The following is a 21,786-nucleotide window of genomic DNA, read 5'->3' as shown; positions in this document are numbered from 1 at the left end:
AGAAACAGGATGTGACTAGTTTGACAGCTTACATGTTCCACTTCTCTAACGATTCAAACACTTCAATGTGCGACTCTCCACATGTCAATCATACCGACTTACTTTACGGCAGACAGCAGATAGTGACGTACAAACTATTACGTCATACTGCAGGTAAACGTGCATTAACAGATCAAAACCCAAAGTTTTATGGACGAACAAGAGAACGTTTTGAAGAGTAAACTCCAGCGAAGAGATCCAGCTCGTTTGACTCAAAGCGGAAGTAGATCAAATGAGGGGAAAGGGACATTTGTGACGCGCGATCATTTTTACAGAAGTTCTAGAAACTTCCGAAACAACGTAAGATAAACACATTTAAAGTATTTACAAAAAGTTTGACAAATAATTGTCAGTTTCTCTGAGATAAGTAAACGCCCAGGAACAGGTCAAACCAATCAGTGTCTTTCTGTGACTCCTGAAAAAAAACCTGTCGGACTTTTAACTCCATCAGCCAATCAGAGGACAGCATCACTCCACCAGCGCTACTTCACTTTGATTGACAGCTACTTCTAACCTATGAGAAGTCAGCACCCTGAAACCCCTCCGAGTCTGTTTCCGGTGAAGTTACCTGTCTGACCATATATGGAAGTTAACGGTTTCTGACTTCCTGTGACAGTTAGTCCCTCTAATAAGAGAGAAAGTTGATTTATCTGATTAAAGAGACATCATTTAGTGATGTAGATAAGTTCATATGTATTTAAATATTAATAAAATGTTTTATATAATTACATTAAACACATTTGGACATTTTGTCAGCGTCATAAAGAGTTTAATTAACTTCTTTCTGTCACTTTGGAGAAGTTTTAGAGAGCTCTGTGGACACCTGCTGGACAAACTCTGTACTGCACTTTGTAAAATATCTCCCAGCCTGTTCAGTGTGTCAACATGAAACTTCACACACACATTAAAGACAAGTGGAAGGACAAGTCCTGAGAGTTTCAGCCTGATGGACGTAATAATGACGGAGTTTTCTGGATCTGGAAGATGAAATTAAATGAAACCAAACAAAGAAAATGTTGATTAGCAGCTGTTTAATTCTTCGTCTGTTCAACTCTTTAACAACCTTAATGAACATGGAGTCACCTGATGAAACCTCAGAGTGTTTGCTTTACAGTCATATAAAGAAGACGTATCAGCTCCTTGTGTTCTCAGAATAATACAGTTTAAAATGTGGAGGTAATACGAGACTAAAATACTCCAAATAACCAACAAACACCAAGAGGTTAAGATAGCACCTGGAAGGTAAAAGACATGAGATGTTAGAGGGACAGATGATCAACTTCACCCTGGAGGAAGAATGTAAATGTGCTGCCTTTATAATGTGTGTAGAGCTGAACTGTGGCTGTGCAGAGTGACATTATGGATCACGTGTTTCATGTCTGATACAAACTGTGTCTCTCCAGATGTGGCTGCAGCTCTGTGGGGATGAACACCTGCCAGATGTTTATTTGAAATCCACCTGGGACTCTTCAAACACGTCTGACTGAACCAGAAAACTCACCAACAACCAGCTCAATGTGGAACATTTGACTCGGCTGCAGACGAGGAAAAAAACAGGTGTAGTTTCCACTGTCGGCCACCTTGGTCTTCCTGATCTTTATGGAGGCGTTACCGTTCTTCAGCTCGTCGTTAAAATGTGAGACTCGACCTTCAAACTGTTTGTCTTGACCTGAAAGGCCGTGAGCGTAATAATCTCCTCCGTCGTACATGAACACCTCCTTGTGATCGTCTTTCTTCCAGTCAAACAGCTTCGTCTCGATGTTCTCCTTGGTGCTGAGGGAACACGGTAACACAGCATCACTGTCTTCTTTCACCACCACTCCACCTGAGACAGAAACACGAGGATGAATCAGTTTGTTTACATGCAGAAAAATAAAGTTAAGTTTGTGTGATAATCTAATGTCAGTTTCTGATCATAATAATCTCACTGTTTATCTTTGTGTAGCTAAATGTCATCATGAAATCATTTCCACTGAACTCGGGCGTCTTCACAGTCGTTTACATTTTACTATGTGACACATATTCATCATATTTAACCATCTATCTCATTTATAAACCCTCATGTTGATGTTTCTGTCTCCTCATCCTTTTCTTTACACATTCATCTGATATCAAAGATAAAAAACAAACATGTCACACTTCTGAACAGAGACTAGTGAATGTTTACATCAGTATTCATACGTTTCTTTAGTCAAAGTGTCTCTGAATCAGCCGATTAAACTCTTTGAATCTGAGATTTCTGAGGAGAAGGAGGTGAAACTTCTTTCTCTGCTTCTTCTTTTAGTTTGATTTATTCTGACTCTTATTTCATAATTCATTAAAAACTTCATTAAACTCTGATACTCCCTCACACAGTGGACTCACATCCATGTTGTATTATCTGTAATTGATCATGGTCCATAATATGTGAGTGATGCTGCAGTTTTCTCTCTGCAGGATGGAGGAGACGCCCTCCAACATCTACTCCCAGAGAGACGAGCATCACACTGCGCATGTCTGTTAAACGGCTGTAATGTGATGACGTCACCTGAGCTGTGGAGGTTGATGTTTTAATATTTCTGTATTAATGTCCTTTAGTTTCAAACGGAGCTAAATATCGATGCTAACAGTCTCCGGTGCTAACGTTATCTCCCCTCCGCTGATAAACTTCCTACTTTTCTGTCTCCAGACTTCATGTTTCAACATTTTTTACATTTATTTTTCATCCATTTCAATCTCAAACAGTTCAGAGTAAATATGAGCCGTTACTTTTCTCACCGTTTTCATCAGCAAACGTTATTCCAGACCGAGTCACGACGCAGAGACACACGAGAGGAAGAAGCTTCATAGTTGTTGATCTGAACATTCAACGTGACGTCACTGACGGGCACTTCAGAGGACGCTGCTGTGACGTCACTAACACGATGATCTCCTAGCAACACTTTCGATGATCGTCCTTCAAAATAAAAGTATTATGTCGAAAACACAAACAATAAAAGTCTGAATGAATAAATAAAACCTTCTCACAATACTGTAGCACAATCCCCAACAAATAAGTTTGAACATTTATCAGCTCAATGAAACAAAAGTGATTTTTTTAAGTTTAACTATTTAGAGAGCAGCTAAACGGTCACTGTGTTTCTCTTTTATTTCTGTCTCATATTTTTGTATTAAAGTTACAGCTGAATTATTTTACATTTTAACTGCAGTAGATGTTTTGTTAAATAATTCAAAAAATGTTTAATAATTCTGATGGTTAACTTCAAACAGGAATTCATCATATTCTTTAAAATTAAATGTAACACTGTGCCGTTTTATATCTTATTTTATTTTTATTTTACAGGGACATTGCATATTAATAAACATTTCTGTAAATGTGCCAGAGTTAGCCAAAAGGCTAATTTTCATCTGTTGTCCCTGGCCAGATTTTATAAAAGGCTCCCTAAAAAAAAAAAAAAAAAAAAATTCAAACATTGCTAAAAGCTACAAAAACAAGTATTAGTAAAAGCACGTATCCAATAACCTACTAAAGTAACTGTAACGTGCACACAACAAAACAACATGTAACACAATATACAATAAACACGTAGAAATTACAAATTACACAAGGCCACATAAAAAACATTGAGTGAGCTATACCTGAAGCTCACCTCAACAGACAACAACACGCAGGACACATTCATTTAAAAAACAGGACACATTCATCAACAACCAGACACAAGGGGGCAGCAGCGAGCGGAACAGGTTTAGTGCTGACAGATGTGGTTATCAAATAGCCAGTGTTTCAGATGTGAACTAAATGAACGATATGTGTTGCTCTCTCTGATAACTGTTGGGATGTTGTTCCATTCACGTGAGGCTGGAACAGAAAAGGCCGACTGACTAAAAACACACTTCCTTAGAGGAATAATGCAGTCGCCTCTTGAGACACCCCTCCTGAAGTGATGTGTGTTTGTTCATATGCTTACAAACTCTCTGAGTGGGGGAGGGGCCAAACCATGTGAGATTTTATAAAGGAGCATTTTTGTGTTTAATCATGTTCTCCCAGCTCAGGAGGTTGTATTTTCTGAGGATTGAACAGTGGTGGAATTGCTTTGGTTTTTTGTCTAAAACTTTTATTGTCTGTTTATACAAAGACTGTAGTGGTTTTAATGTGGTGTGACTTGCCTGAGACCAGCTTGTCATACAGTAGGTCATATATGAGAAAATCATTGAATGCATGTACATGTTGGCTGCTTCAGTAGACATGGAGTTTCTGATAAATCTGAAGTTGGCAAGGTTAAATTTAATTTGTTTACAGACTTTTTTTTACATGTGCTTTAAAGTTCAGGTTGGAGTCAAGTATAATGCCAAGGTATTTGAATTCTTTTACAATCTGTAGTTTTTCTTCTGACACAAGTATATCTGGATCGGATATCTGGTTTGAGTCATTTGTTTTAGTGAAGAACATACCAACAGTTTCAGACACGTTAAGTTGGAGACAGCACTGATTAAGCCATGCTGTAATTTTGACCATTGCGGTTGTTAGTTTTGAAGCAACTTCTGCTTTTGTTAAACCATGCACATACAAAACTGTATCGTCAGCATACATTTGAATGTTAACCTCAGGACACACAGATGGCAGGTCATTTACATACAGGAAGAATAAAAGTGGGCCCAGTATAGATCCCTGCGGAACGCCCGTGGACAAGCAGAGGGCGTCAGATTGATAATTAAGTATTCACACACTTTGAGAGCGGTTGGAGAGATATGATTCTACCCATTTAAGTGCATCAGCAGAGAAATTAAAGGTGGATAACTTAGATAGAAGAACCCTGTGATTTACAGTGTCAAATGCTTTTCTGAGATCCAGAAAGACAGCACCAACAATGCCACGGTTATCTAGCAGTGATTTGATTTTTTCAATGAGGAAGCAGTTAGCTGTCTCTGTTGAGTGGTTGGATCTGAATCCAAACTGCATTGGATGCAGGTGATAAGAGCTGTTGTTCAGGTGATGTATAATTTTCTCAGCCGCCCATTTCTCTGCAACTTTAGACATACTAGGAAGAATGCTGATGGGCCTATAATTGCAGGGTGAATGGGGATCACCAGATTTGTACATTGGTGAAATAACGGCAGATTTCCACACCCTTGGGAATTCACCCTGTGATATTGAGAGATTAATGATTTTGGTGATGGGTTTGGCTAATGCTGCACCAAGATCCTTAACCATTGTTGAGTCCATCCCAAAATCATCTTTTGCTTTTGATGGCTTGAGGGATCTAATAATTTCTGTGATCTTTGATTCACTAACATTTATAAAATGGAAAGCTGGCTCTGTTTTGTTTGCCAAGCACAGATTAACCTGCTTAGCAGAGAAGCTCTGTGCAATAGTTGCTACAGAATCGACAAAGTATCGATTAAGAGCTCCAGCTACTTCAGCTGGGTCCTTCGTCAGGTTTCCATTCAGGCTAAGTTCAATTTGTTTTCCTGCTTTGGTTTGTTGACCCAGGAGCTTTTTTAACTGACTCCATATTAATTTAGAGTTTCCCCTCGCCTCATTAATTATTGTCATAAAAGAATCAGCCCTAGCCTTCCTCAACCCTGTTATCACCTTATTTCTTAACATGGCAAAATGAATTTGTCGTGGAACAATCTGGTCTTAATGGCCATTTTCAGTGCCAGATCTCGCTCTTTCATCAGTTTTAAAATATCTGCATTTATCCAGGGAAGACTGTTCTTTTTATTCCTATACTTAAACTTACGGGAGAATTCTGTGATGACACTATGCACTTTACTTGAGAATATTTGACTGCCCTCCTGCAAGTTTTTTCCCAAGAGCAAATCATTCCAATTGACGCTATTTATAGTGTTTTTAAAACATTCCTGCTTGTTCTTAGGAATTCTAAGAGATTCATTCTCTTTGGCAATTGAGGGGCTAAATCTCATTTTTGTTAATTTTCTGATCACCAGAATAAGATTGTGGTCAGATATCCCAGTGATCATATTGAGAGATTTAGTCATTCTCTCAGGTCTGTTACTAAATACCAAATCAATCTGAGTTCTGGTGGATTGGGTTATTCTTCTTGGACCCTTGATCAGCTGTGAGAGATCTAAACCATCAGTTATTTGTTTGAGGTTCTTTCTAGTAGCCTTATCTTCCCAATTAACATTAAAATCGCCCATTATTATCACCTCTTTTTTAAAATTGCACTCTACAAGCATGTTTTGGAACTTTTCATAAAATGCATTATTTGCAGAGGGTGGGCGGTAAATTACAATCAGGACAAAAGACATTTGTGGTGACAAAGTGATATTCAAGCCAATACATTCAGCTCACAATTTGACCAAGTTAATTCATTACATTGAATACTATCCTTCACATAAACCATGACCCCGCCTCCCTTTGATGTCACTCTATCTCTTCTGAAGATTTGATAGCCAGGTACCTCTAATGCTGCAGATGGCGAGTTTTCATGCAGCCAAGTCTCTAGAAAACATCCCGTTTGTCGAGCTCCTATGTTGAAACTATCTTAAACTTATATATTTAAATAATTGAATCAACACATAAAGCAACACTTAACCCTTAATCCCACCTGGAAGTTTATAACAGTCTTTTTAGAGTTAATTTACTGTAGTAAAGATCACTATTTTATCTCACTTCCCTTCTTCACCTACCTCAGTTCACTTCCTGGTTTCTCCTTCCCCTTCATTGATTGGTTGTTGTTTGTCCTCTATCAGAATTCACCTGATCACTGCTCATTTAAAGACTGCTCTCGCTCCTCTTCACCTTCACTCTGAAGTTTGAACTATGTGTGTTTATTTCATTTTTGTTTCCCCCTTTATTGAACCTTTGACTTGAATTTAAAGAAATAAACCATAACTGAAGTTCATGCATCCTGACCCGAGGCCCATGGTGATAGTCACCCAATAAATTTGAACCCTTCCTAACATTTACATTTTCATAAAAGCCTACAGCGTGTAGTATTTATTTACACTGCTCACGTTATTCAGTCTGTAAAGTTTCCTCTTGTTATCCTCAAATCAAGTCAGAGGACAAAAGTTAAAGTGTGTGAATTAAACTCTGAGAGCAGCTGCTTTGTTTGTTTCTTGTCAGTAAAAATCACTTCAGTGTTCGACAGTCAGAAGACACAGTTTGACATTTTTCATGTTTTATTCAAACGTTTGTACAGAAATGAAGAAGCTCTGTGTGAAATGACTTGATACCTCCAAGATCATCATCATCATCATCATCATCATCATCAGTCTACAGCGTGAACAGACATGAACGTTGATGAAGTCAAACCTCTCAGTCAACAACAGGAAACAGTCAGAGTCCAGTTTACACCGGGCTCAAACTAAAGCAGTCTGAATCAACAGTCCTCAAACAGGTTAGGACTTTCTTTGTCACCATGTGGAAAACTGTCTTTGTCTTCACAACAAAGAAAACATGATGACAAACAAGACAACATTTTCTGAGCAGTAAAGTTTGGGGGTATGGGGGGGGGCTATGTTTTTTTGACTTTATAAATGTAATAATGGAATCACACTTGGGACCAGTGATTGTTTGTAATCATGGTCTGTGACTCGTGGCAGTCTGAAGCGTCTGAAACCTAAACTGGGAGTGCAGGGGATGAGAGGGGTCGCTGGTTAATAAATCCTGAAGGTTCTAATGTTCACTTCACACAGACTCATCATTATTAATATCAGTAACACAAAAATAAAACCTTCATCACATTATATTTGACTTCAGCTGCAAAATATTCACTCATCATTTATTTTCAGCATAAACTGAAGTTTCATGGTTTTAATTCTACATGTTGGTTATTCTGAACCTTTCAGAGCTACAAGCACTTTGATTATTTATGTTTACAGCAGTTATAAAGCACTTTGATTATTTATGTTTACAGCAGTTATAAAGCACTTTGATTATTTATATTTACAGCAGTTATAAAGCACTTTGATTATTTATGTTTACAGCAGTTATAAAACACTTTGATTATTTATGTTTACAGCAGTTATAAAGCACTTTGATTATTTATGTTCACAGCAGTTATAAAGCACTTTGATTATTTATGTTTACAGCAGTTATAAAGCACTTTGATTATTTATGTTTACAGCAGTTATAAAGCACTTTGATTATTTATATTTACAGCAGTTATAAAACACTTTGATTATTTATATTTACAGCAGTTATAAAGCACTTTGATTATTTATGTTTACAGCAGTTATAAAACACTTTGATTATTTATGTTTACAGCAGTTATAAAACACTTTGATTATTTATGTTTACAGCAGTTATAAAACACTTTGATTATTTATGTTTACAGCAGTTATAAAGCACTTTGATTATTTATATTTACAGCAGTTATAAAGCACTTTGATTATTTATGTTTACAGCAGTTATAAAGCACTTTTTAATGGCACGGGTTCAGTGTGTCGCTCAAAGACACTTTAACATGTTGGACTGGAGAGAGATTTCATATTGTTTTGAGACACTTTAATAAAACTGGAACTTTATTGTAAGTTAAGTTTAATTAGCTCCTTTTTCAACCTGTTCCATTTTAATTCAATAGCTGGATTGGCAGTAAAATCATAGAGAACACGATCAATAAGTGATAATAGATGCTACCACAGATAAAATCTAATTAATAAAGGTATTTGACTTTGATTTGGTCAAACACTAAAAAAGGTAAAAAAAAGACAAGTCTTTTACATAAAAATGTGTTAAAAGTCCATCACAAAATACAAAAAAAAAGTAGCTCGTCAAAATTCTGAAATATTATGGAGGACAGATGTGTAAAAACTGGAATGGCTGTTTCAGTTTGATGTGTTTAAACTTGCTCATTTTGTTTTGTAACATGTCCTGGACATGCACAAAGGGGTGAATAACTTTACTACAGCTCACTGAAGCTCACCACCCATTAGTTAACTAGTCTCCTCTTTCCTAGAACTAAGTGAGAGCTCACTCCCTACCAGCCACTAGTCTCCTCTTTCCTAGTACCAGGAGCTTTGTAAAATTACTCCTCTAACACCTTTTGGAGGAGAGAGGACTTGTTATAATCACACAGCCCCAGGATTATCTGCCTAACATTCATTTCTAGAATAATTAGATTCAAGAATAACCCCTGGTACAGGACTCTAGATTACCCCCCGGAGAGGGAATAACTGTAATCTCTCCCTACTGGGATGTTAGGTGTGTATGAGGTGTGTAGTAAAAGTCAGTAGAAGTGTGCCGTGGTGTGACTGCTCAAGCTTACCTTCCGAGGTTCACGGGGTCCTTAAGGGAGACTCCAGTCTTTGTGGTGTGAATGATTTCAGTCAGAAAATGATTTCAAAAAGTTTCCGAAAATGTATTTAAAAAACTTCAGATGATATTCCAAATGAAAATACAAAACAGTAAAAGTAAAAATATAAAAATGTAAAAAGTAAAAGCAAAACACAAAGACCAAAGTCTAAACCTGAGAGTGTGGACACTTGAGGTTTTAAAAAATCTCGGTCTCAGAGACTAAGTCCCAAAATGGGGATTCAAAAGTCAGAGTGATGTGGAGTCCTTTAGAAAAGTAAAAAAGAACCTCGATCAGCTTTTCCACAACGTGTTTATAGCCAGACGGTCTCTTTTTCAAGATTCTGTAAAACCTCAACAATTCATATTCACAGAAACGTGATACATCCACAGGTGATACTAAGTTCATATGTGGTTTTAATGTCAAATCATACAAGGTAACACAGGTGATACTAAGTTCATATGTGGTTTTAATGTCAAATCATACAAGGTAACACAGGTGATACTAAGTTCATATGTGGTTTTAATGTCAAATCATACAAGGTAACACAGGTGATACTAAGTTCATATGTGGTTTTAATGTCAAAGCATTAAGGTAACACAGGTGATACTAAGTTCATATGTAGTTTTAGCTTGAACCAGGCAGATTCACAGAAACGCTATACACCTACGAGCTCGTATGTGGTTTTGCTCAATGTATGGCACACTTATCCTGACCTCACAGGTGCATAGGCACCGCGGGTGTGTGTAGGATTGACAGGATATGTAAAAGCCAAAAAAAGGAGTTATGACTATATGACATATGGAGTAAATGATAAATTGATTAAATGATAATAAAAGAAAAAGAACATATATGGTAAAAATAAATTCAACAGTTGCCTAACTCTTTCTGATCTTTCAACAACATGCTAACATGCTAACGTGCTCTGCTGGGTGACGAAAGAGAAATAATTCAAATGAATTTTCCTGAAGGACACTCTTGGCATCTTGTCGGCCGCCCTCGTTTCTTTTCCATGTCTTCACGAGCGACAGAGGGGGGGCTCAGAGTTTGTCAGGACAAACAGTGGAATGTCGCTGATTTTGTCACTGACTCGCTCACATCACATGCTGTGACGGAGGATTCAATGAGCTGAGCTTTACTGGCGTCCACCAGGGCCGCAACCGGGGATTATCAAAAAGTGAGGTCAAGAATCTTTTCTCTTCATGTTTTGTCGTCAAGGTATTTCGGAGAATGCAAAATCCACGCCCAAATGAAACCTTCAAATGCACCTGAGCTAACCAGCCGACCAACACAAACTCACACACATTCACTTCCTATTTGTAAAGTGAATGATCCGCAGATCACGTGGAGAGTGTCCTCCCCCCCTCCCCCAACTAGGCAGTGCGTGGGTGTTGTTAAGGCGCCTGCACTAACAGAAGCAGTGAAGGGCGAGCCACGACTAGCCTTTCTCTACGAGTATTTTCAAAGTAAAAGCCACTTTATGCTTCATGTATTGATTAGCAACAAGTTCTGCTCTGTGACCTCTTAGCTGGTTAAGGCCATGGCGTCACAGTATCAGGACAAATTGCAGCAAATGCGGATTAGTCGATCTTTCCAGTCTCATGCTGCGCTACACTTGATCTTCGCCCCCTGAAGTCGGAATTCCGACCTGGAAACTCCGAGGACCTTGAGTAGAGTTAAAATCCAAGATGGCTGCTACGTGCATCGACAGTGACCTTTAAGCTGTAACTGTTGTGTTATTACTTTGTGTGTAATTAAATCATCACACCGATGGTATCGTGCACGTTCTACGTGTGGACGTGTTGTCATGTTTTTTGTCGCACGCAAACTATCACAGTGTGATGTCATCGTCTGGTATAAGCTAACAAAACAAAGGTTCTCCTGGAGGCGTTCATGGAGCTTGTCCGACTTGTTACCAACTCTTAACTGGAACGCAGTTAACTCGGGTGTGACGTCATTCCCAGACTCGAGATCCGAGGGAAATGGAACGCACCAACGATGCTCAGCTTAACGCACAAACACGAGGCTGGTGTCCGTCCTCCCATCTCTCTTAAGTAATTTGAAGCACAGTGAGATGAATGTATTTACTAAATCATTTCAAAAGCACACAACAGACACATTTACATTTTTCTCACATTACATTTGCAATTTGAATAATCAAGCAAAAATCTGTACAAGCCTTGTAACTTGACTAAATAGAGGTTCATACAAAAAAACAAAAAAATGAGAAACATGCCTCCAGCTCCAGATACATGATCAACTTCTTATGAGTCCTCCTGACATTTAAAAATGTAACAGATCAGTGGAGTCTCAGTCTGTGGATAGTAAGTCCATGTTGAGCTCATTGAACATTTTCAGGAACTCTGAACGAATCAAACTGAATGTTTTAATGTTTCTGTCTGTCTCCCTCTACCTGCTGCACACCTGAGTACAATCTATGTTCAGGAAAGAGGAGTTGTATTTAGAGGCAGGTAGGAGAGACCCGGGCATTTTGTTGGGTCATTTTAGGGGGAGGAGCCAAGAGCGACGACCCAGTACGTGGTTGGCTCAGCACCTTGTAATACTTTGGTTGAATTTTTAAATCTGTGTGGCGTCCTTCTATGTTTTCAGTCTCCATGTTTTGAGCCATTGATTTATTATTTTGGTAAAGGAGGTCGTAACACCGGGAAAGAAATCAGCTGTTTTCACATCTGCACTCCTGAAAATATCTAGATCATCTCAGGAGGACTGCTCCGGATGTTCTCCCGTTCTGGTTGTTCACACATGTACCTCACAGCGGGACACTCTTCATTCAGCTGTTTCTGTTCACACATGACGCTCAGCCTGGAAACATCAGGAGTTTCTGCAGGTGTGAAAACCCTAAAAAAGTGTTTTTCCAACAGCAGATTGATACGTAGCTTTTGTTAGGCATGAAGCTGTCTTCAGATGCTACATGTACGTATTGTTTCATTTATCTTTAAAAAAAGGGACATAAAACAGGAAGGTGCAGACATTAAATAAAATCAGAGCAATAACACAGAAAGGCACGTATACAAGGTGTGTGGGAACAAAGATGAACATTCATGAGGTCAATCCCTGTGTTCATCAACCCTTTTAAAAAAGGTTTTAATCAAACCCTTCATCAGACAGATTCCTTTCCGGGATGTCCTTCCTTCATACAGACTGTCTCTGTAGGAGAGAACACAAACAGAAGATTACAGAAGATTCCATACATAGAATACATTCTCATTTATTTCTATCTTTTAAAATTGAGTTTGTAAAAACAGTTAGTGAGCAGTTTGAGGACCTACATGGTGCACTGATGGTTCTATTGTGAGTTTGATCATAAATTTAGGACCATTTTTTCAACTCTGGATATTCCCCGTTGGAGCCACAAAGTTTTTTGTTCTTAAGAAGATTTCTAAGAAGACTCTCGGTCACATTCACCAACGTGTGCTTGACTGAATATTTGCAGCTGTGTCCTTATCTCCTTGTCCTTCGTAAGTTGAACGTGTGTTCCTGTTGTTCCCAATTAGCATAGGTAACCGCCCATCAATGCCCATAAAAGGGCATGAGTGAAGGGCCCTGCAGACACAATCCGCCCTCACACACTCACTGACTTTGATGATCGGTCCTTCTAAATCTGTGAGGGCTCGAGCTGTCCCACTGTCGGACTGTTTGTGTATAAGACACAAACAGGACAAAAAGACGAGATTAGAATCATAAAGTTCTGCAGAAAAGACACAAACGACTGAATCAAAACTGATCAGATTGCAGGAAAAGAAATGTGAGCTGCTGAAAATGTTCTGGGGGAGCCAGAAACCAGTCCATGGTGCTGACTATAAAACAGCAAATAGAGCAATGTTTACTTTGAAACGTCATGGGTGCTCTGTTGGGATCATCACCTGTGGATCGGGCTGCATGTGATCGACAGATCATTCACTTTACAAACAGGAAGTATGTGTGTGAGTTTGTGTTGGTCGGCTGTTTAGCTCGAGTTGCATTTGTTTTCTAAACCCTGGTTACGGCCCTGATTGACTGCTGCCATTAAAGAAACACATGAACACCTTGATCAACCCACCCAAAGCTGTACACCGAGGGGAAACACTGAAGGAGGGGCCTCCTCCTGTTCTGACGGCCAATAGCACGCGACTGTGCCGATGACTGACATCTCTTGTAGTCAATAAAATTCTCTAAACAAGGATCTGCTGCTTCTGTCAAAGCTTTGGGGTGATTTATTCATGTTCACACTAAGTGGAAGGCATAGATAGACTATGAGCCAATTAGACATTAAACACCCCCATAGAGCTGGAGTGGAACGATCCTTATGCTCGCTGAGAGACTGTCGACTGAGGCGCTGACAAACCAATCATCGAGTACTCGACTACATGGGCTCAGCCCTACTTACTTTATTCCAAAATGTAGAGATACCTTCTTCTTCAGGCTTACAAACAATATGAAAGAAAGTGTTCTCACCCTCCAAGTGATCAGATGTAACGTCTTCATTGTTCTTCTTGTCATCATGTCTGAACCTCTTCATGAGAAAGTCTAACAGGAGAGAGAATACATCAGAAACATGACACAACTCAAGATGGGAGTGAATATGAGTAGTTCATAGAAGAAGAAACAAACATGTTTCCTGATTTTAAAGGACTGAGCAAAAAGGGAAACTGTCCTGAAAGGTCAGGGGTTTTTTTCCCAACAATGTTTTATTTATTTTACCTTTTAGCATACATACAGAGTACACAACATTATTTATCAAATAAGTTAAGTCATAACGTAACCAAAGGAAAGAGATAAAAACAAATATCAACACAAACAACAAAAAAGAAAGATTAAGAACAGAAAATAAAATACATATGTGATTAATAAGTTGGGGAATATATAGGGACATTACTACAGTTCAACTTAATCTTATAATTAAAGTACAACTGTCACTTCCGGTCCCCTGCAAGATGGCAGCGTGAGAACAGAGCTGCCAACCTCACAGACTGTTAACCCAGATTTAATAAGTTTCTCTAAGTGGCTTCTGTAGAACATAGAAACGAAGGTGCGAGCAAACCTATAACAAATCTAGAGGCCTGCGCCACCACAGCTAACGACTCAACAGGTGCTGCAGGTAATTTGATTAGCGAGGGATTAGCAGAGATGAAAGGAATGAGAAAGGACGTGACAGAAAGGTTGGATAAAATTGAAGAATCCCTGAAAGACATGAGTGTGCAAATACGGAAATGGGAAAAAAGATTGAATGTAGCGGAGCAAAGAGTGAGCGATGTGGAAGATCAGGGAACACGAGCTGACCGACTGTTAATCTACATGATGCACAATCAACGCTGCATTGGAAGCACACTGTGAAGACAAGAAGGTACAATTTACAGATTTATGGAGTGAAGGAAGGAGCAGAGGGCAAGGAGAACATGCTCGAATTCACGACAAAACTATTAAAAGTTGCCCTCAAACTTCCCGATGATGAAATCCTCGGCATTGAGCGTGCACACAGATCAATGGCATTAAAAAAAGGAAATCCGAACTTCTCCAGATCTATCGTGGTTAAATTTATCGATTTTCAAACAAAACAACATATCGCCTGGAGTACCAAAGATGTAAAGTTTGAGGGGAATCGCATCACATTCGATAATAACTACTACACCGCAATGGGTGTAACACCCGAGTCCCACTGTCTGTGATGTTTTCAGAGTTTTCAGAGTCTGCACTTTTTTTGCAAACAATCTGGGAAACAGATCGCAAACAGACCTGTGACAGAAGGAGCCACCCTCCGGTCCATTATTGTCCGCTTTTTACAGTGGGATATGAAGCAAAAAGTTCTGAACTCTGCATGGGCGAAGAAAACCATAACTTATCAGGGCGCACAGATTTTTTTCGACCATGATTATTCCGCTAAACTGCAGCAGGAGAGGCGTCTCTATGCGCCCATCAGAAAACAACTCAAAGAGAAACAGGTGAAATCCCATGTTATATATCCATCTAAGCTGAAGGTCATTTTCGCAACGCAACGTTCAAGGAACCAGAGACAGCATCGCAAGAACCAAAGTAAACCGGATGCTCTGCTTCAAGTTCTGGCAAGTACTTATACACAAACTGACTGAGAGCCTCGTTAACAAAACGGAACACTTCCAAGGAGTTGGGGATAAATTTGTTTCTGTTTGGGTGCAGATATTAAGGTGCATCTAGCCTTCACTAAAGTAGCCTAAATCTGCCAATTGGGCCTTTTTCAATATTTGTTCAAGACAGCACTTATTCTCTAACAAATGACTACAGGTTGCCACTCCTGACTGTAAAATATTTGCTATCTAAAGTATCAGGAGTAACTTCCTTTTTTTTTTTTTCTTTTTGTTCTGTTGGTTTGTTTCTTTTTTGGAGGTGTGTCTTAGTTTGTTTTGACTTTGCGAGATATGCCTGTTGACCATTATTTCAAGTATTTAAATAGATTGATTCTATACTAACATACATTACAGGCACGAATAGGAGTTGCCTAATGTTGTTGAGTTCTTATGTTGCAACAATTACTGTGGTTACTGTAAAGTATTATACTTGTAAAAATGAGGTTGGATTCAAATCATATGATGATCTGAAAGCAGAGATGTCTCCTGTCCAATTACCTTGGTGGAAATATTTCCAATTAAGAAGTGCAGTCGTATCCCTCAGGAATAATAGTAAAAAGAACCTGTCTGCAACACATGGGGACAAATGCTTACTAGAACGAGATCAATCTAAAATAAACACACCTGGAATCTATAAAGAACTTATTAACAAGATAACATCGAACTTTCAGGGAACAAGGAGACTGTGGAGTACAGATTTAGGGTGCGACATAACTGAAGAAGAGTGGGATGAGGTCTGGCGCAGAGCCCATACAGTCTCCAAAAACGTTTCACTGAAATTAACACAACTCAAAACCGTGCACCGATACCACTGGACCCCTAGGAAGTTACATAGAGTAGGCCTCAGACAGACAGGCACCTGCTGGAAATGTTCATCTGAGACAGGGACCTACCTACACATGTTCTGGGATTGTATAAAAATTAAGAGCTTCTGGGTGGAGGTATGTCAAAAAGTAAGTGAAATAATAAGTAAGCAAATAGACCCAGTCCCTGCAGTTTGCCTGCTCGGTGTAATTTCCAGACTCGAATCTCAAACTAACAGCAAGTGGCTGGCTACAGCTTTTGCAGTCGCTAAAAAGCTAATATACTGTAGATGGAAAGACGTTTCAGCTCCCACCACCCTAGACTGGTATCATTCACTTGGAAAAATAGCCAAACTGGAAAAAGTCATATACAGCAACATGGACGCTGTGTACAAATATGACATAATCTGGGTCCCTTTTCTCTCTTTTATGATATGACTCGGTATTGACTCTGATCTGCGATTGAACAACTGTTCTTGAGTCATAAATGGGAAAAAGAAAGAAAGAAAGAAAGAAAGAAAAAGCAAAATAGAAGAAGAAAAAAGAAAAGGGGAATATTATAATAATAATGTATGTATATACTGTATATGTGCACTTTGAGTATGTGTATTCATGTATGTGTGTGGATGGGTATATGTATGTGAGCAAGTGCATGTATATATATATATATGTGTGTGTGTATATGTATGTATTTAAAGACATATATCTTTAGGCAGGAATTTATAAAATACTGGATTCTCTTACTAAAAATGTATACAGGTAAATCAATCGCTCTTTAAAATGTGGAACATTGACAACATATCATGTCACAAGGAGGTTTACACCAGACCAACCCTTTTAAAGTGGGAACTTGCAGACAGGCCTGGGAACATATAGCCTCTGAATAATTTATGTTTAGAGTTTTTCTTTGTATTTTTTTTTTCCCATTGCCTGTTTCTGTTTTAATTTAAAAAACCATTTAATAAAAAGAGAATAAAAAAATAAAATAATAATAAAGGGCGACATCTGCTGGATCAAAAAATCACATATAAAGCCTTTAAGAGACTTTACTTTGCTGACAAGAACTTCAATAATGAACTTAGATCCTGCACGGTGGACACTTCACAGACTGCTTGAAAACATGCAGAAGCAGATTGTTCAGTCAGTTTTGTTTTTATTTTCCTGTAAATTACAGAAAAGTGAATATTTTGAGTTAGCTATGCCTGTTAAAGAGTTAGTAATACAACTAAAGGGTGAGAGCAGAGGAGAGGAAGTATCCAAGATTGACAAATAAACTAGGTAGTCCAGTGTATTTCTAAAATTAAAATTAAATGTTTTTCTCGATATACTTTAAAATGTAAAAGGGCACAGTAAGAGCTGGACTTCTTCATGAAGACATTGGGTGAATATTCTTTTCATGATTTAACAGTATAATATTCAAAATGCTTTATATTCATAATATTATATAAAGCCAGGCCCTAATGTAAAATAAAGGCTAGACCCTTTCTGTAATCATTACTAGTTGCCCTTCTTTCTTTTTTATTTTGTCCATTACCTTAAACATTCTTGCCTTTACAGAATATAATTATAATTAGAGTAATGAAACATTGGGCAGTCGGGGAGGGTTCTTTGGGGGAAACTAACGCAAGGAAATCATTATAACAACTGAGGACATTTGCGTTACTGTCTTAATATCAGACAGTTTTAGGCCCAGGCACGTAGATGGCCTGGACACACCTTTTTCACTTTACCACTACCCTGACTAAAAGTATACACAACTGCAAATCACATCTGGTTCTTTTGGGCAGCTGGCAGAAAAGGTCCATTGGTACATGGGCCAACAAGTGGGAAGTCAAGGTAGTATTGTGTTTCGTTTTGTTCAAGTTGTTTTCTGTTTTTCTGGGGTTATGTGTGTTGTCATTAGCCAGTGATACTGTATCAATTTAAGACGTGTGTGAAGTGTCTGTGATTGCGCTTTAGCACATGTATTTGTCCACTCGTCAACAGTGATGTCTTCCTGCAAGTCTTCCTTCCATCCCTCAAGTCTCTTTACAGATGACTGAGGACTTTTCTAAGAGAAGGTCATAGATCTTGGAGATGATTCCTCTCCCCCAACAGTCCTTCCTTTATCTTTCCTATTGTTGACATGCGAGGGATAGACAATGACTGATTTTCCTCTGTTTTTATGAAGTTCCTCAATTGTAAGTATTTAAAGAATAAAGAAGGGTTATGCCATATTTTGTCCTTTGTCAGCCCAAATTTTAAAACCTCCATCAGACCTTCCTGGGGGAAATAAATCATCTCCTCATATTGGGCTAAAGCAGGCCTGGCCAACCCGCAGCTCCCGAGCCGCATGTGGCTCTTTGCCCGGTCTCATGTGGCTCTTTGCCCGGTCTCATGTGGCTCTTTGCCCGGTCTCATGCGGCTCCTCAGTTCATTTTGTGTGTTCTTTTTTTTTTTTTTTTTTTTAGCAATGTTAGGCCCATCCATTGTATTTGTGTTAAAAATTGCCCGTGCCCGTCAGTATGAGAGCATGACAGCATGTCTAAGTTTGATGTAGCCTGACAGCCAATCACAAAAATGCCTGTGAACCAATCAGCTTTGAGGGAGGGAGGGCCTAATTGTTGAGTGTGAAACAAGCCAAGTTCGCTCTGAAAATGGCACAACACAGCAAAACGAAAATATGAAGATGAACACAGGACGTTTTAACAGAGTGGGAGAGTTTATATTTCTTCGTTCAACGTAATGGCAAGCCACTCTGCCTTATATGCCACATTAGCGCATTTCAAGGCTTCAAATCTTCAGCGTCACTTCAGCTCACTCCATGCTAACGTCGACCAGGAATTTCCAAAAGGTACTGAGCTTCACCAGCACAAGTTAAACATTTTGAAAAATCAGGCAGAGAAGCAGACACAGTTGCTGCCTGACCTGGTGCAAAGTGTGTTTGCGTTTGTCAACAAACTGAAGCTGTTCGAGACACATATTCAAAGGGGTTAGTGTATTTTCCCGCATTGCTAAAAGCAAGCAGGCAAGCCACCAGCGCCGCCCTGAAAAAGCAAACAGCCAGATATGCAACACTGGTTGAAGACCTTCACGACAGCTTTGTGACCCGGTTCCGTGATCTACAGCTGAAAAGGCCACAGATTACGTTCCTCGTCGACCCGTTTAATGCAGAGACGGACTGTTTGAAAGAACCGCTAGTCACAGACGAGGCAGCGGCCGAGTTGGAGATGATCGATCTTTGTGAGGAGGACCATCTGAAACCTGTTCTAAGGGAAGGGACCATTGAGTTCTGGAAGAGTGTGCCAATGGAAAAATACCCCAATGTCAAACGGGCTGCGCTCAAGCTACTGTCAATGTTTGGGTCAACATACGTGTGAGAGTCTGTGTTTTCTACCCTGAAACACGTGAAATCAAAACATCGATCTGTTCTGACACACACGTGAAAGAATTGCTTCGAGTGGCCACAACGGAATACAAGCCAGATTTGAAGAGGATTGTTCAAGGCAAGGAATGCCAGACGTCCCACTAAGAAGCAACATGCATAGTAAGATTAAAAATGTTGTTATTGATGCTATTGTAAATTGTTATTTTTTTGTTTGTGGACTTGATTGAACTGAGAGTTTGTGTGTGTGAGACAGTGCACACAATGTTCCTTGTTGACAATGACTGGCCTGTGGTCTTAGTTTTAAGTCATGTTGGTGTGTGACATTTACAGTAAATGTGTCTGAGCAGAGGTGTGTGTGTCTCTCTGTGTGTGTGTGTGTGTGTGTGTGTGTGTGTCTCTGTGTGTCTCTGTGTGTGTGTGTGTGTGTGTGTCTGTGTGTGTCTCTGTGTGAGGGTGTGTGTGTCTCTTTCTGTGTGTGTGTGTGTGTGTGTCTCTGTGTGTGTGTGTGTGTGTGTGTCTCTGTGTGTGTGTGTGTGTGTGTGTGTGTGTGTGTGTCTGTGTCTTTCTGTCTGTGTGAGGGTGTGTGTGTTTCTGTCTGTGTGAGGGTGTGTGTGTGTGTGTGTCTGTCTGTGTGAGGGTGTGTGTGTGTGTGTGTGTTTCTGTCTGTGTGTGTGTGTTTCTGTCTGTGTGTGTGTGTGTCTGTCTGTGTGTTTCTGTGTGTGTGTGTGTGTTTCTGTCTGTGTGTGTGTTTCTGTCTGTGTGTGTGTGTGTGTGTTTCTGTGTGTGTGTGTGTGTGTGTCTGTGTGTGTTTCTGTCTGTCTGTGTCTGTGTGTGTGTCTGTCTGTGTGAGGGTGTGTGTGTGTTTCTGTCTGTGTGTGTGTGAGTGTCAAGGCTATTGTTATTTTTTAATTTTAAATCTGTGTGTTTGAGAGAGAAATAGAGAAGAACGTGGAGGAGGAGGACGAGAGTGAGGCAGAGAGCAAAAGAGAGGTGAAGGGACAGGGGGCTGTTCATGTGTGCCTGTGTGTATCATGTGGCTCTTTGCAGTAAGTTTTTTTGCATTATTGATATAGAGAGCAGTCCAGAGCTGTGCAAGTCAATGATACAAATGTTAAAGTGCAGGAGTGTAGACATGTTATCAGCTGAAACTATTAAATATAATGACAAATGAAGTGAACTTGAGTGCAGTGATAAGTTGTAAACTTTGCATGTGCAGAACAGATGACAGTGTGGAGAGAGAGATATGATCATGATGACAGTTCTCTGCTCACATGAGGTGAGCTGTTGTACAGAGTTCTGGCCTTCGAGAAGAAGGATTTCTTGTATCTGTCCTTGTGACAACAGAGTTGAATCAGTCTTTTGGAGAAGCTGCTCCGCTGTTTGTCCAGTAGGGTGTGCAGAGGGTGATCAGGATTATCCATAATGGATAACAGTTTGTTCAGAGTCCTCCTCTCTGTCACCACTACAAAAGAGTCCAGCTTGCAGCCTATCACAGAGCAGGCCTTCTTAATGAGTTTGTCCAGTCTCTTAGTGTCACCAGCTCCAATGCTGCTCCCCCAGCAGACCACAGCAGAGAACAGCGCACTGGCAACAATCACCATCTCCCTGGTCTTATCCACATTCAGAATCAGGTGATTTCTTCCTGTCCACTCCACAAAGTTATCCACCAGCTCTCTGTACTCCCCCTCTTGCCCATCACTTAGACACCCAACCACTGCAGAGTCATCAGAAAACTTCTGCGAGTGGCATGACCTGGAGTTGTAATGAAAGTCAGAGGTGTACAAGGTGAAAAGGAAAGGAGACAGCACAGTCCCCTGTGGAGCTCCTGTACTACTCTCCACCATTCCAGACTGAACACTGCCAAGTCGGACAAACTGTGGTCTGTCTGTCAGGTAGTCAGTAATCCAGGAGGTGATGGATGAGTCCACACCCATCAACTGCAGCTTCTCTTCCAGCAGTTGTGGCTGGATGGTGTTGAATGCACTGGAGAAATCCAAAAAGGTGATTCTCACAGTGCAGCCGTTTCCCTCCAGATGTGAGTGAGCACGCTGCAGCAGGTAGATGATGGCATCGTCCACTCCCAGGTGTGGCTGGTAGGCAAATTGTAAACGGTCAAGGGATGGTTTCACCTGCAGCCTGAGGTGGGTCAAGATGAGCCTCTCCAACACTTTCATCACATGAGATGTGAGAGCCACTGGTCGATAGTCCTTGAGATCAGATGGTGTCGTCTT

General features: G+C 39.8%; 1 protein-coding gene and 1 long non-coding RNA gene across 9 annotated transcripts in view; one reads left to right on the top strand and one right to left on the bottom strand.

The window, feature by feature from the left end:
• LOC136179307 (uncharacterized) overlaps positions 1–10,048 on the top strand; it is a 52,269-nt gene extending 42,221 nt beyond the window's left edge. For 2 of the 3 annotated variants that reach the window (XR_010666469.1, XR_010666471.1), the window contains 2 exons: positions 9,677–9,864; positions 9,916–10,048. This is a non-coding gene — a long non-coding RNA (uncharacterized lncRNA). Of the gene's footprint in view, positions 1–9,676; positions 9,865–9,887 lie in introns of all 3 variants that reach the window. The other variant, XR_010666470.1, reaches the window with a different exon arrangement.
• The window catches only part of LOC110005722 (CD276 antigen-like), a 60,889-nt gene that overhangs the window by 29,132 nt on the left and 9,971 nt on the right, over positions 1–21,786 (bottom strand). For 2 of the 6 annotated variants that reach the window (XM_065955448.1, XM_065955449.1), the window contains exons 1-2: positions 2,797–2,953; positions 1,541–1,864 (exon numbers count right to left, since the gene is read on the bottom strand). In XM_065955448.1, the coding sequence (XP_065811520.1) occupies positions 1,541–1,864; positions 2,797–2,884 (412 nt within the window). In that variant the 5' untranslated portion in view covers positions 2,885–2,953. Of the gene's footprint in view, positions 1–1,540; positions 1,865–2,796; positions 2,954–7,152; positions 12,453–13,739; positions 13,812–21,786 lie in introns of those variants that run through there. The other 4 variants (XM_065955451.1, XM_065955452.1, XM_065955453.1 and 1 more) reach the window with 3 other exon arrangements.

The sequence above is a fragment of the Labrus bergylta genome, chromosome 5 (assembly GCF_963930695.1).
Source record: "Labrus bergylta chromosome 5, fLabBer1.1, whole genome shotgun sequence".
NCBI classification, from domain to species: domain Eukaryota; kingdom Metazoa; phylum Chordata; class Actinopteri; order Labriformes; family Labridae; genus Labrus; species Labrus bergylta.
The sequence above is the reverse complement of the archived record's forward strand: the minus strand, read 5'-3'. Positions and strand labels throughout refer to the sequence as shown.